The sequence below is a fragment of the Carya illinoinensis genome, chromosome 16 (assembly GCF_018687715.1).
Source record: "Carya illinoinensis cultivar Pawnee chromosome 16, C.illinoinensisPawnee_v1, whole genome shotgun sequence".
In the NCBI taxonomy this organism is placed as follows: Eukaryota; Viridiplantae; Streptophyta; class Magnoliopsida; order Fagales; family Juglandaceae; genus Carya; species Carya illinoinensis.
In genome coordinates, this window is record NC_056767.1 from 30,150,770 (window position 1) to 30,166,153 (window position 15,384).

A 15,384-nucleotide genomic window follows, 5' to 3' on the forward strand; every position below is an offset into this window, starting at 1 on the left:
CACCACCTTGGTTGCATCTCCAACCTTCCTCCTTAGCTATGAGACATGAAAAATAGGGTGAATGTGAACCCCAACCGATAGATCTAACTTGTATGCAAACTGTCTACACTTCTCTAACACTTGATATGGGCCAAAATACTTAGCTCTCAACTTGCTCAATGTTTTCTTGGATAGTGCCTTGTGTTCTCTTGGTATGTATGTGAGAAATACCCATTCACGCAGTTCAAAAGACTCCATACTCATCCCTTTGTCAAAATGCTTCTTTATTTAGTCTTGAGTACATGCCAAATTCTTCGTGAGATCCATCAAGATTTCATCCCTCTCTAAGCTTCACATCCATCAAATCATTTGGTGAACTCCCCAATTCATAGGCTACAAGCACCCCATCATAACCATTTGATAGTGACAACCTCTTAACAAAATCTATGGTAACATCCTCCCACATATGAGTAGGGATCGGTAAGGGTTGCATCAATCTCTTGGGTTTGCTACTCTCACTCTTCACTCTTTGGCAAGTGTCACATCTCCTCAAATACTCCCTCAAATCAAGAGGCTCCTCGGCCCCTAACCCCCTCTCCAAGCCACCATCCTCCACTTCATGGCCCTCATTCAAGCCCCTTGGTTGGGAGGCCAATGTGATAGCAAAATATTGCCGCCTTGCCTCAAGATCTTCTCCCTCTCACTAGGACCCACGACCTTGCATCCTCATCTTTCACTCATTCTCATGGTCACCCATTTGTCCCTATCATGAACTCCATAGTTATTTTTTTATAATCTGACACAATCTTCCCTAACCCCTCTAACCATTGCACACCCAACACCACATCCAACCCAACAATTGGCAAAGAATACAAGTCTACCACAATCTCTAGATCTTGTGTTTTCAAACATACCTTTTTATAAATTTCTTTACACATCAACCACTTCCTACTAGCTACCTTGACCTCAAATGGAATGATATAAGTCATAGGCAACCCCAAGCTTTCAGCCACCTTTGAATTGATGAAGTTCAAAGATGAGCCATTATCCACAAGAACCGTTAAACTCATCTTGTTGATGTGTGCTTGTGTTCCCATCATTCTAGGCTCGACAACACCCACAAAAGCATGAATAGAAATTTGAGAGTCTCTCCCCTTGGCCTCTTGTTGATCTTGCTCCTCTTGCCCTTGCTCTTCCTCCACTAAACCTTTCTCTTCCTCGGACTCCACCTCTATGAGATAAATATGCTTAGCTTTGCATTTGTGGCTCATAGTGAACCTATCATTGCAATTGAAGCAAAGCCCCTTCTCTCTTCTTCTTTGCATCTCTTCCCAAGATAACCTCTTCACCCCCGCAGGTAAAGGTTTGGATCTGCTTGATGCACTTTCACTAGGACCTCCTGGTGAGAACTCCTTGCCAAAAGTCACGTTTGCATCACTTTTGGAAACCATTGAGGGTGGTTTCCTCACCTCAAATCGGCCACTCTTCTTTAGATCTTGAAGTTGATCATCCTTGATCGGTGCAACTTCCAAAGCTTGCATCGAAGTCTTTGGTTTTTTTAGCTTTACTTCCGCTGCCAACTTGCTCTTCAAGCCGTCCACAAAGTTTCCAATAAGGGTCTTCTCCGATGACCCATGTGCTCTAGTGGACAAATACTCGAATTCCTTTTAATAATCTCTTAAAGATCCAGTTTGATTGATCTTTGAGAGAGTCTCATAATAATCCATATATTCGGTTAGCCCGAATCTCCTCAAAAGCTCCTTGATGAACTTCTTCCACTTCAACTCCCTCATTTGAACCCCATACGTCTTCCTCATACATTGCCACCATTGATTGGCCTCTCCCTCAAGGGAAGTAAGCGGCATAGGAAACTTTAGCACGACCTTCCATGTGGTTGTGCATAAAGTATTGCTTGGCTCTACTAACCCATGTGCTCGGGTCATCACCATTGAACTTTGGAAAGTCTATCTTTGGCTTGAGATTTTCCCCTCTATGTGCTCCTCTCCTCTCTTCACAGTTCCCTTCCTCTCCTTCACTTTCACTGGTGGATTCCTCATGAGTGCTTGAGGAATTTTGAGAAGATGAATCCAAATCATCTACCCTCTCATGGCGTTGGCTTCTTCTAGATCCAACGGAACCTTCGGGACTATGAGCTCTTCTTCTATGGTGCATTTTCTCTCCATTCCTCCTTTGATCTACTAATTGGTGGAGCACCTCTTCAATCCTTCCAAGTCTTTCATTGGTAGCGGTTTGTTGTGCCTCCAAAGTGACTTCAATATTCTCAATACGCTCTCTATGAGTTGGTTGTCGATCGGCCATGGCTTCCGCTTCTTGGGTTGGATCTCTCTCAATGAAAGTACCACTTGATGGAAGCCTTGATCACTCTCACTCACTTGTGTTTGGCGTGTTGGGTGGTTAGATCTAGGGATTTTTGCTTGTTGGTTGGCTAGATCTAGGATTACCTCAAGGCAACACAAAGATCTAAATTGGTTGTTGGTAAAAATCAAGACTAGCTCGGACTAGCACTTAACTCTCAAAAGTATTGAAGAGAAAATTCTCATTCATTGAAATAACATAACAATAAGTTGATGAGATAACAATGCAAAGCAACATATAAATAGAAAATCCCCTTAGGGTTGGCGCCACATGCCTCCCCCTCTCTTCCCTTAACCTAGATCTAGATCTAGATCTCACTTTTAGATCCACTCATAAGTTTTACGAATTCTAAATTTAAATAAACAAAATCTAATGCCTAAAATAAAGGAAATTAACTACGAAATAAACTAGGAATTAAACTAGGAAATTACATAAATATATTAAAAATAAATAAATTCATAAATAAAAGGATCATGGCTGGCCACCACTATGATTGGCGCTTCCACCCTTATTTTTTAGGAACTTTTTATTTTGTCACACAATCTTCTTGTCATCCATCGTTGTCATCTTGTCATCCAATCTCTAAAATGAAGGAATTGGCCAACACATGAAACTTCTCTAGTTGCACTTATCTTGGATGTCTATCGCCTCACCACCCGAGCCATGCATGCAACCTTCCCAGTCTCAACACGCCTAACCCTTCTAGTGGCATTGCAAATAGCTCTTCTCATATCTCCATCACCAGGTCAAGATGGCGTCCCCAAAGTCATGCTTCCTTTTCAATGGGTTATACTTATCTCTAATAAAATAGTATAAAAAAATAATACAACACTTTGTGGATCCCACTCTATTAAATATTACAAAAAATCCAATTAATTTTATCTCATCTCTATAAATAAACAGTTAATCTTATCCAATTTCATCTTACCTATATTCAAAATATCTTAATATTATTTACATATATCTCAAAATATTTTATTTCATCTCATTTTATCAGTAAAAATAAACAGACAATATTATCTATATTTGTAATTTTATTTATATAATTAATAATCACATGCTAATGTGTCGAAAATATGAAATTTTAAAATTTAAGATAAAAAGAAATTGAATTCACTAGATATAATAACGTACATGTAACATTATCAAATTAACGACGAGGACGTAAAGGTGACACGGGTTCATAGAACATGCTCTCTGCTCTCTTTGAAGTTCAGTAACAAGACAGAACCTTATCTTCAGGTTTGTTGTCACCCACCGCAGAACCTCTCCTCTCTCCGTGCAACACATCCAGCGAACCTTAGCTCGAATATCCAATACCTAAACCTCACTTTTTGATTCACTGATTTACGTTGTCCTAACCTGATTCCTCTCAACAGGTATTTCTTCTTCTTCTTCAACGTTTTTTGTTCATTTCTCGGCCTTTTCAACTTTAGAGGCGGCCCTCTAAGTTTCCGCTATTCATTTTTCAACTTTAAGTACACTAGTTTTGAATTAATGCTTTTTAATTCTATTAAGAGGAATGAAATGGTTTATGAATAGGAATAACAAATAATGAGTTAAAATATTTCATTGAATTTTAGGAAAAGAAATAGAAAATGTTGAATAAGCATATTATAAAATTAATAAAACTATTTAAATATTATTTTTATTTTGAGATTTGAAAAAGTTGTATAATTTTTTATGTTTGATTTTAAAAATTTATAATGAGTAGATAATGATGAGATGAAAAGGTTAAAGATTTAAAATTAAAAAATATTTTATATTTTAGTGACCTTCGAAAAGAAAATTGAGAGAAATTTTGAATTGAGATTAGCTTATCTCATTTTCTAAATATGGCCTTATTAATTACTATTTATGCAAGTGCATGAACAGTAAGGAAGAATTTGCCATATTCCGCGCGTGGGTTAAATCCCGTATGTAGTCTTGTAGATCCCCATAAATCTTTTACAACAAAAATAATCGTTTCTTATTAAAATAATTTCATTCTCATCGTCATTTTTTTTTTTTCCCTTGTAGTGATATATTACCCGAAAAGAAAACTAGGTGAAAGAAATTAAGAATAAGCCGCTTTTTGCTTTAATCATGTGCTTGTTTTCTCTTTGTGATGTACAAATTAGGAAAAGATCTACGTAATAGCGTGAAAAACATGGAATCGATTGATACAGTACACGACAAGCATAAATGTATGGAACATATATTCTTGGCTTGATCGATCAGCTACTCCCAAGTCTTATATATGACAGTAGTTAATTAGTAATCCCACAAGATATCACTTGACAAACACACACAAGCTGCTAACCATTAATTCTTTCTATTGTCCGTGCATGCTTCTTCTTCAATTTGTACGTACGTATAGTAGCTAGGAGGATCTCATCAGATCAATATAAATGGCTGACAACGTAGACCAAATGAGTTCGAAAACAACCAGGGAGATGAAGAAGAGAGATTTGTTGAAAAATGCGATGAAGGGCCAATGGCGTGAAGTTGTGGAGATATACAAAAACGAGGCATGGATTCACAAGGAAAAGATCACAAGGTCAGGTGAAACAGCATTACACATTGCTGTCTCCGATGGCCAAAAAAAGATTGTCGAACAACTTATAACAGCAATAAAGTCTCAAACATATCAGAATGCCAAGAAAGCTGTTAGTGTTGAAAACAAGCAAGGGAATACCGCTCTCCACTTTGCTGCATCAAAGGAGAAGGAACGTCCCAGCATGTGCGAGTCCATAGCAGAAGTTGATCCATTTTTGGTGTTTTGTCGTAATTGTGAAGGAGAGACTCCCATTTTTTTGGCAGCGTTCCACGGTAATAGAGGAGCATTTCTTTATCTTCACCGAATCTGTGCAGCTGAAACCAATCAGGATGGCTACGATTATTCCACCAAGTACGATGGTAACACCACTCTTCACAGTGCCATTAACGGACAACATTTTGGTGAGTATTATATATATATATATATATATATATATAATTATATGCTTTAAATTAATTAGCGATCAATTACTACTTTGAAAGCATATCATCATGTTTCATTAATGCTTATATATATAATTATGTAAGTGCATGCAGGCAGACTTATATATTGTGGATCAGCAGTTAATATAAAAGCTGCATGATTAATGCTAAAACGTACTACATGTTTCATTTTGCACTTTTTGACAGATTTGGCAATTCAGATAGCTCAATTGTATCCGAAACTAGCAAACAGTGTCAATGAGAAAGGAGTATACCCTCTCAGCATACTTGCGGCCAAGCCTTCCGCTTTCAGAAGTGGCAAACCCCTTGAATCAATATGGCATAGAGCCATCTATAACCGTAAGTATCTGTAAAGAGTAATGCATGTATGCATATATATAATTGAATATATATATAATAGATAGCTAGAGAGAATTGTTAAGTCTACACACAAATCTTGCACAAATTAAGAACTTCACACATGATTGATTTGGTTTAGTCTAGTACGTTAGATTAATTTTATAATAATAATAATAATAAAAACTTGACAATCTAATAGATCGCATTAAACTATGCTATATATCCGGTAAAATATTGTTTTGTGTAAGATTTTTCTATAGACCCAAAAGTTTATAATAATATGGGCATTATGCACAATGATTTGATAATAATTAAATATTGGCGTGATTCACATCCAGTACTATAATCCCGATTGTCTGTCATGCACGAGTAATTATCTTATGCACGTTATTGTTATTTTGGAGGCATATTTGTTGATGAGCTCAAGATGGACAAGGACGAAGATAATCTTCCAAATAATCATCCGAAGAGGGCATGGGCATTCATGACCAACGTCTATATATCTACCATCATTGAACACTATGTTTAAGCGTCTTGGTATATAAAATATGAACAATTCTAGTTACATGAGGTTTAGGCCAGACATTTCAGTGTTTTGAAAATATGTAAGACTGTCTACAGGTTTTTTAGTTGGCCCAAATTTTTTCAAAAGGTTTGCGTAAGCCTTGCAAGCCTTAAATATGCACACGAAATAATCTTCTATAAAATATAATTTAATTTATATTAAAATACTGCATGCACGCGCGCGCGATATATATATATATATACTAGTTATTGATCAAGTCAAAGACATATACATCTCTCTCTTTCATATATATATATATGTGTGTGTGTGTGTGTGTGTGTAAGTTACAACATCGGGGCTTAATTTGCTAACTGCTTATAATAATTACTTTCAAGGTGCACATTATATATAGTTTAATTTACTGCACGCTAAATGGTAATAATTAAAGAGAATGGGACACACAAAGGCACACTGCCTGAATCCAGATTTTTTGTTGTTTGTGATTCATTTCATGATTTTGCTATATATACATGATGATCATGTGCAAGTGAATGTGTTAACGTCGTGTTTCGTATGCTCTTGGGTCGGGTCGCTCAGCTGGACCGAGTCTTTGCTTGAGTCGGATCATAAGGCAAGAGAGAGGTGGCCCTGCGGTGGCCCAAGGAACCTCTGATGCCACAGTTAGTATAAAGATAAAAAATGCTTTAAAGAAGAAGATGACAGTTGAGTATAATTTACAGCAGACTTGAATTCAACCCCTTACCTCACAGGTCTGGGTGACCTTTATACCTGGTCCTTTAGGTTAGGTGGGACATGCTGCATTTAATGCGGTGTAGTTTTCTTAGTGTCAGTTATTTAATGTGGCGTGGCTCTCTAGCAGTATTATGGGCTATGGGCTCTGATGAAAATATCCCCTAACAGTTACCCTGCTAATTCTCATCGGGCTAGCTTGATGGTAATTTTCATAGTTTAGTTGCCTGTCACAGCTGATCACTCTTCTTGTCACCGAATGGTGGCATGGGCTGGTCAGTGGCTGCTCCACGTGTCCGATGTCGATTCCCCAAACGCTACCCCCTGGGTGCCGATACAGCTCCCGTCGCTTCATATACCCTACAATTAGGCTATCAGACGCTACCCCCTGGCTGCGACTGTGAGACTATATCTTTAAATTCGCTTCCCCTCCTGTCAGCATTGCTACTGTTCTTTTGTCTTCTGTGTTTCTGTTGTGCTCGTTGCCCTCCTTTTCTTGCAAACTCAACCCTTTCTTTCTTTACTTAGTCTTCCTAACTCTAATGGCTTCCCAAAAACCCACCAACCTGATTGGTTCTGTGCACCGTTCTGAGGCCAACCAGTTGGAGCCCGGATTCTTGGGTCGTCGCTGGCACTCTGGGGTCACCCCGACCTTTCTTCAATTTTTAAGATTGACCTACCACATTCTAGATTAGGTTATTCTTGAAGTTCCTGGGCCGCGTGAAGGGGCCGTAAGTGCAGATGGCTCTACGATGAGGGTCGGCCTTTTTCCCGGCATGTTTTCCTATGGGCTAAGACTGCCCTTTCCCCATTCTGTCTGTGAAGTCCTGTACTGCTTACGACTGGCTCCCGCTCAGCTTCATCCGAATGCTTAGCAGATTTTGGTATGCTGTTGCGTGCTATAGTGGCGGGCTTTGTTGAAGTCTAACCCAGAGAATGCGGATCTTACTTATCGTGAGTTCCTCCTGACTCATCATATACAAAGAGGAACATGAGAGATCCGAAGCTTCAGGGGAGTGGCACTGCCCTAGTTGTGCTGGAGTCGAGATACTGTAAAGTCTCGAACTGGACCGGCAAATTCTTCTTCGTGGGTGGCCAAGGATGAGAATTCCTAATGGGACAAATTTTCCAAGCTTAGTTCCCGAAAAAGGCGGCCTTGGGGGGTTATGACGAACAATAAGGCAGTGCGCCCTGTGGCCACATCGGATGAGTTGTGTCGTATCATGATCGTGCAGGACTGGGCAGCTTGACATTCACTCTTGGTTCACTTTAAGATCCTCCTCGGGGAAGATAGTCTATTTGCCTTCCTTCCTTCATTGGGTCATGTGGCTCATTCTGCTCGGGGTGTGGTGCCTAAACCTTTGCTGTGCTCTTTGAGGAAACGGGCCACTGAATGCTATCATGAAGATAAATGGAAGATGATTTGTCTTGAGCCAAGGGGGGAGGTCTAGACGTCTCCGAAGGCCTTGGTTCTCCAGACGATTAGTGCGGCTCGTCCCGTATCCGCAGAGATGGTTGGCCCTCTTTCCTCTTCTGCAATGCTCTGCTGACACCAGCAGGCTGGGGCGTTGTGGGGCCTGAGTGCAACTTCTAAGTCCCTTCCTCCTACTATCTCTATGAGGGATCCTGGCCGTAAGAACCCGTGCATCTCGGTGATGCGACCGACACTTCGCGTAGGGCAGAAGTGGTCAACATGCACTTATGGAGTGCTCTTCTGGATAAGGAACCTTGGCAAAACCGGATGATTGAACCCCCTTCGGCATTAAATGTCAAGACATCTCCCTCTCTGTCGTCCACTTCTTCGTCCCTGATTGAAGCCTTCGACCTTGATAAGGCTTTGGATCCCCCTCAAGTTGATCTCGATGACGAAGGCGCCTCTGATTTTGGGTGCGTCCTCACCACGGGTGAAAGCCTGGTTGCTGCAGCCCAGGCCGGGTCTGGAGAGGGGAGGCCGGTAGGGGTGCGAGATTCTTCCACTCCGTCAAGCCTTGGAAGGGAAGCGCCGGAGGTGCCTTTAGCTCGCACCTTTTCGAGCCTTGGCAAATTGGTAGCTGGAGCAGTTGGTTCCTCTAGGGATGACGGTTGCCAGCTTGGGGGTGAGAGTGGTCCTTCTATGGTGGTTCCCCCAGTTTTGTCGATGAGTTAGGGTGCCTTGACCGGGCCTGGCGGAGGTGATCTAGTCGAGTCCCCCCAAAGGGAAATGAATTCTTTGGAAACTGCAAACACGATAGTTCCTCTCGATCCTCTGAACGAGTCCCTGCGGGAGGATCCCACCATAGGCCGTGAGATGGAGCGGCTACAAGAACTTCTCTCGAGGTACTTCTCACATTCCGCATTCCTTTTCTACTCTCTTCGTCTTGAGTCTGATGTCTAACCTCAGAGCCCGTTCAGGAAATAAGTGCGCTAGCCCATCGCGTTGCTGAAGGTGAGGTACGGCATCTCCGGTCCATAGTCAAGCAGGGGAGGGAAGAGTGAGAGTGCTTGGAGGTAGAGCTAGCTGTGGCTCGGGAGTGGGCTTTGAAGACCCAAGAGTCCTTGAGTAGGCTCCAGGAATCACGGGACCTTCTCCAAATGGAGAATGAGGAGTTGAGAGGCTTGGCACAAGGATAGAGGACTCTGAAGATCCCCTCGGTTAGCTCTGAACAAGAGCGGAACCCTGCCGAGACAAGATTTTCTAATTCGTGGAAAGGCCTAGAGCTTCCAGGTCCTAATCCTCCTCCGCGGATGTAGTTCTTCTTTTCCTTGTTGTGTACTTTCTTGGGGCCGCATCAATAGTAAATGCAACGTGGTCCCTTTGTAAATTGTAGACGGATTAATCAATAAAGATGTATATTTATTTCCTGACTTTCTTCCCACACTTTGACTTATCCTCTCGCACTGTTTGGCTGCCGCTTACCTGTAGCGTTTTTCTTTCAGAGATGACGCTTTGAATTTTGTTCTCCTGTCATTAATGTTGTACTTGCCCTTTAGCCTTCCCAAGGGAATGCGTTAATGGCTGGTGTTTCTCCTGCAGATTCGGAGGAATTTTGAATAGTCGGTCATTCATTGGTCATCTGTTGGTTGTCCTACCTTAATGGCGTGGATGCCGTTTTTCCATATATGCCACGAAATCTATGCTGGCAGTTTTGCTAGATTGGCGTCTGATCTGATGGAGCCCTTCGACATGCATATACTCTAAACCTCAGGTTATGAACTGTCATTCCGAGCCTATATATAGGTCATCTCCCTTCGTTGCTTCCCACCAAATCTTCCTTCTTGCTTCCTTAAGCGTTCTGAAATTCTGCCTTCTCTCTTTCCCCCTTTGCCCTAATACTGGTTGCTCTTAACTTTGATGGGTACCCTAACCCAGGGTTGGCTTTGAACTCGAATCCTGTGATGAGTTCTTATGGAGACATGTGCATGGTAGCCTTCTTGTGGCTCTCACAGATGCATTTCCAAAAGTTATGTTGTTCTTGATTACTGTGAGATGTTTTGAAAAGATGGCATGTCCCCAGCTTTGTAGGACAATCGTTCAATGGATTCTCTGCCTCAGAACTCCTTTTGCAGTTCGCAGTTCTTCCTTACATCCTGGGTTGCCCTCGCATCTAGGATGAGCAGGGCTTCCTTACCTGTCCTGGTCAGCGAAGGGGATTTCTGGTGTCCTGGGCTTGCTCAGGTCCAGACACTTCCTCTCCGGCCAGGGAGGAGTAGGAGTAGGAGAAGGGTCTGCGACGGGAGGGACGTAAGAGGATCTCTCCTTCAACTCAAGCTCTTCGGGGAGTCCATAAAGCTCGAGTTGACCACACCCCCTTCCCCCTCGAGGCGATTCATCTCCTGCTTTCCCTCCTTGCCTTGGTACTTGTTGGATGGTGCCTTTTCTGGGGTTGCTGTTTGAATCATGGGCGCCACCGTTCCTTTTTTTTTTTTGGTGGTACCATATCCCGCCAGGACTGACTTGGGCTTTCGAGCTGTTCTTTCTTTCTTGTATCTCTTTGGATGGTTTCTCACTGTTGTATCGTATTCCTCTGGTTGTAATTGTCTTGACAGTTGATGAATAAAATTCTCTTTTTTATGCCTTCCCGTTCAGTTGCCTTTACTTTTGCTACTTTTACTTGCAATGCCTTCTATTACGCACGCCTTTCACGGGCAGCGGTATATCGTCTGCTTGCTCATGTCACAGTGAGCGAATGATTATCCTGCAGGTACCCCGCTGGGCGTAACTGAGCTTCTGCCCCTGTCAACCCCTAAGGCCATTTGTAACATAATCGGCTTACGATCTTGTACATAAGGTCTCAATCTTGCTTGAATTACGCTGCATAGCTAAAGTCGAGATGGAAATTCCCTCGATGTGCCATCATGTAGACTTGGTGTATTTTCAATAGATGGTCGAGCGGCGTATAAGCCAAACCCAACCAAGTTTACTGCAAAGGTTATGCGCAGGTGTATACATGTAAATTTAACTTAACCATCACCAACATGTCTTGTTGACTCGGCGCGGTGGGGCCTCAGGGCCTCTACGTGCTTAACTGGTCTCCGGACCTTTCGCATTCCTCCGAGAGAGGAGCATGTTTATTCCCTTGGGGAACTTTCCCACGCTGGGGAGCCTTTGTTCATTCCCTTACAGGAGCTTTCCGACACGAGATGATTTCCTTGGGAGAGGTCAATCATTCCCTCAGGGGAGCCTTTGTTCATTCCCTTACGGGAGTGTTCTCATGCCCGAGGGCATTCCCTCTTAGGAGAGGATCGTGATCCTCTCAGGGGAGCTTTCCTTGACAGGGGCTTTCCCACGCGAGGAGTATTTCCACGGGGGAGGTTCGTTTCTTCCCTCAGGGGAGCTTTGGTTCATTCTCTCAAGAGAGCATTCCATCGGGGGAGCTTTCCCGCTTGAAGTGCGTGATCTCGGGGGGAGGTTTGACATTCCCTCAGGAGAGGGTGATGGTCCCCACTGGCTGAACCGTTTCTCCTGAAAAGCCTTTAACCAGCATTGGGGCTGGTTGGAGCCAAGCTGTGTCTATCCCCATGAGGGTGAATGCATCCCAGAACAAGATGTCTACCGAGTTGCCATTATCGATGAGGATTCTTCTTGTGGTGAAGTTGGCGACCTACATGGTGACCACCAGTGCGTCATCGTGCGAATAGAATACTCTATCCTCGTCAGCTTCTCCGAAGGAGATTACTGGAGCTGGCTCAGTTCGGGGGAGCTTCGCAGGTAGGTAGGAGGCTGAGTAAACTTCTCGGTATTGGGCCTCTATGGCGTGGGCCTTTCTCCCGGACGAGGTTGTCCCTTCACTGATGAAGCCTCCCGCGATGGTGTGAATCTCCCCTGCAAGGGAAACCGTTTGGTGCACTTGCTAAGAGGGTGGGGGCGGTTGGCATTATGTGTCTCCTCTTCTTGGGCTCGCCCGCCTCCTGTGTTGGTATTCCCGGGCGAGACTGCTTTCCCTGGAACGCCCCCTCCATGGCTGCTCTCTCCGCTGGGAAGGTGAATACCGTGGTGGACGGTAGCCTGTTGGAGATGATCAGCACTCCTCGATGTGGTGAGAAGTGGTTCGATGGTGGGTGCAGTAGCAACTTTTCTCCAGAGAGTGCCGCTCCTCCTCTTGGTGAGAAGTGGTGAGAAGTGATGATCAGCAATCCTCGATGTGGTGAGAAGTGGTTCGATGGTGGGTGCAGTAGCGACTTTTCCCCAGAGAGTGCCGCTCCTCCTCTTGGGTGACAGTAAACGTCGAACAATCTGACTTGTTTTGCATGCCTCTCACAGCGAGCTCCTTCTTTCTCGACTCTAGCTGTTTACGTTCCATCTTCTCTCAGATGAGGCCTTTGGTCAAGGCCTTTTCCTTTTTGCACGTTCCCTCCATCTCCCTCCACCAACGGCTTAGTTAAGGTGTGGAGGGTATCCTCTGCATTGGTGAAGTTATCGGCCTGATCCATAAACTCTCGAAGGGTGGCAGGAGTCTTTTTTGCCAGCTCAGCCACAAACATCGATCGGGGCCAGACCCCTTTGAGCAACGCCACCAGCGTGATCTTCTCATCTTGGTCTTTTGCAGTCATCCACTCATTGTTGAACTTGACCAGGTAAGCCTTCAGGTTCTCATCTTCCTTTTGCTTGATGGTGAGGAGGTAAGCGGCCGAGTGTCTTCGTCTTTGACTGGCCATAAAGTGAGTGAGGAACAGGCTGGCCAACTCGTCAAAGTTCTTGATGGATCCAAGCGCCAAGGATCCAAACCACATTCTCGCAGGTCTCTACATGCCACTTTCCAGGGGTACCCATGCATCGTCATGTGGGCCTTGAAGGTCTCGAAGTGCTCCACTGGGTCTCGAGTCCTGTCATACACTTCCATGGGTGGACTTGGAACTTTGGTAGCAATGGGGCCGCCATCACCCGTGTGCTGTACGGTAGGCCCGTGCTGACCAGTAGTTGGTCTACTAAGGACAAGCTGCCCATCTTTCTCAATACCTCCTCATACTTTCCCTGAAGATTAAGCAGGTCCTACTGCATGCATTTCCTTTCATCCTAGGCATTGTCACCCTCATTCTCTTTTCTTGAATGGTGTTCGCACTGGGCTTGTCCTGATGTACCGAGTCACTGGAGGTATCCTTAAGGGCCTAGTTTTCCTCCCGAAGGTCCTTCACCTCGTTATTGAGTCTTTCAATGAGTTGCTCCATAGCGGCCAACTTTGCTTCTGTGTCGCTTGCCATGCCTTCATCCTGCTCCCATGCCAACTAAGAACGGGTCCTCGCAGGCATAAGAAGGACATGCTCGACCGAAAGATTAGTTGAATCCCACTGACGACGCTAAATGTTAACTTCATATTTCGTACACCTTTGGGTTGGGTCACTCAGCTGGACCGGGTCTTCACTCAAGTTGGATCCTGAGGCAAGAGAGGGGTGGCCTTGCAGTGGCCCTGGGAACCTCTGATGCCAAAGTTAGTATAGAGATCGAAAATGCTTTAAAGAAGAAGATGACAATTGAGTATAATTCATAACAGATTTGAGTTCAATTCCCTTACCTCGCAGTTTTGGGCGACCTTTATACCTGGTCTTTTAGGTCAGGTGGGCCATGCCCTGTGTTATAAGGTAGAGGGACACCTCTTCCCGGAGTCTCTACCACCATGCTGCATTTAATGCGGCGTAGTTTTCTTGGTGTCAGTCATTTAATGTGGCGTGGGTCTCTGGTAGAGTTGGCGTAGTTTTCTTGGTGTCAGTCATTTAATGTGGCGTGGGTCTCTGGTAGAGTTGCTTGGTGCTATCTCTTTGCCTTTTTCCCAATTATGGTTTCCCGCATCCTTCTGCAACGTCTCATCCCAATGTTGATGATTACCTCCGATTTGCACAGGTCTGGAGCCCGCCTGACTTGCATGGGTATGGGACCTGCCCCAGGCTACCAAAGGGGGCCTTTCTAGGCTTGGGCCGATGTTTTCACGACTCATGGGGCCTGACGAAATAATGGGCCTGAGGCAGTATTATAGGCTATGGGTCCTGACGAAAATATCCCCTAACAGAACAAATTAGATGTATATATATACAGTTATTTAATTTGTTTTTTTTTTTTTCCCTTAATTAGCATCTACTTCTGGAACAAATGGAACTGGCGAAGGAATACATGCAAATGAATCAGATCCGACCATAGGCACAGACGTTGAGAGTAATAGATCACCAGACGAATATTCAGGAAGACATGATGATGATCATGATCATGGAGGTAAACAAAATTACATGCTCTCAAGGGTAGCCGAGAGGCTAGGAGATAAGTGTGTGTGTTTTAATTACGTACTAATATTAATATTGATACATGAGGCCGTACGCATGCATCTAATTTGCCTTTTTCAATCTTGCAGGCATCTTTTCTAGGCCATATTTCAAGCTCGCATATTCCAAGTCAATGTTGATCATTTCATGGTCAATGTGGATCAGTTCATGGCTTCTCTACAATTTCACCAGTGAACTCAAGGGAATATTTCTGTTACCATTTGGAATAAAAGGTACGCATATATATTAATGGCTCTATATATATATTATACACTACAAGAAAAATGACCTTTTACGACTAATTTATAGCAGCGAAAAGACTATTAGCAACCAAATTTGGTTGTTAATAATCTTTTCGCCGCTATAAATTAGCCGTAAAAGATCATTTTTCTTGTAATGATAACAAATGTATGTATGTACGTATGTACGTATGATCACATCGAATATTCTGTTACTAAATGACACAAATTAATCTGAATTAATTATCGTGGTACGTGACATCAACGCCCTGGATCGATGTACATATGATTTATTAATAATGATTAATTTGTACAAATACCGAGTAATATTATGCGTACAGGCTTTTTAAAAATATGTGGACTCCATGAAAATAAAAGGCTACTCTGATCACTTTTTTTTCAAAGAGATTTGATCCTCAGGCCCGCTTATGAGTCTGGAATTTGTACTTGGTATTATTTGTTTATAATATTCATTGACTTTAATTA

General features: G+C 43.3%; 1 protein-coding gene across 6 annotated transcripts in view; it reads left to right on the forward strand.

The window, feature by feature from the left end:
- Positions 1-3,505: 3,505 nt before the first annotated feature.
- LOC122299783 overlaps positions 3,506-15,384 on the forward strand; it is a 33,888-nt gene continuing 22,009 nt past the window's right edge. For 2 of the 6 annotated variants that reach the window (XM_043110219.1, XM_043110222.1), the window contains exons 1-5: positions 3,507-3,734; positions 4,715-5,295; positions 5,524-5,676; positions 14,475-14,612; positions 14,749-14,892. In XM_043110219.1, the coding sequence (XP_042966153.1) occupies positions 4,746-5,295; positions 5,524-5,676; positions 14,475-14,612; positions 14,749-14,892 (985 nt within the window). In that variant the 5' untranslated portion in view covers positions 3,507-3,734; positions 4,715-4,745. Of the gene's footprint in view, positions 3,735-4,714; positions 5,296-5,523; positions 5,677-14,474; positions 14,613-14,748; positions 14,893-15,384 lie in introns of all 6 variants that reach the window. The other 4 variants (XM_043110220.1, XM_043110223.1, XM_043110224.1 and 1 more) reach the window with 4 other exon arrangements.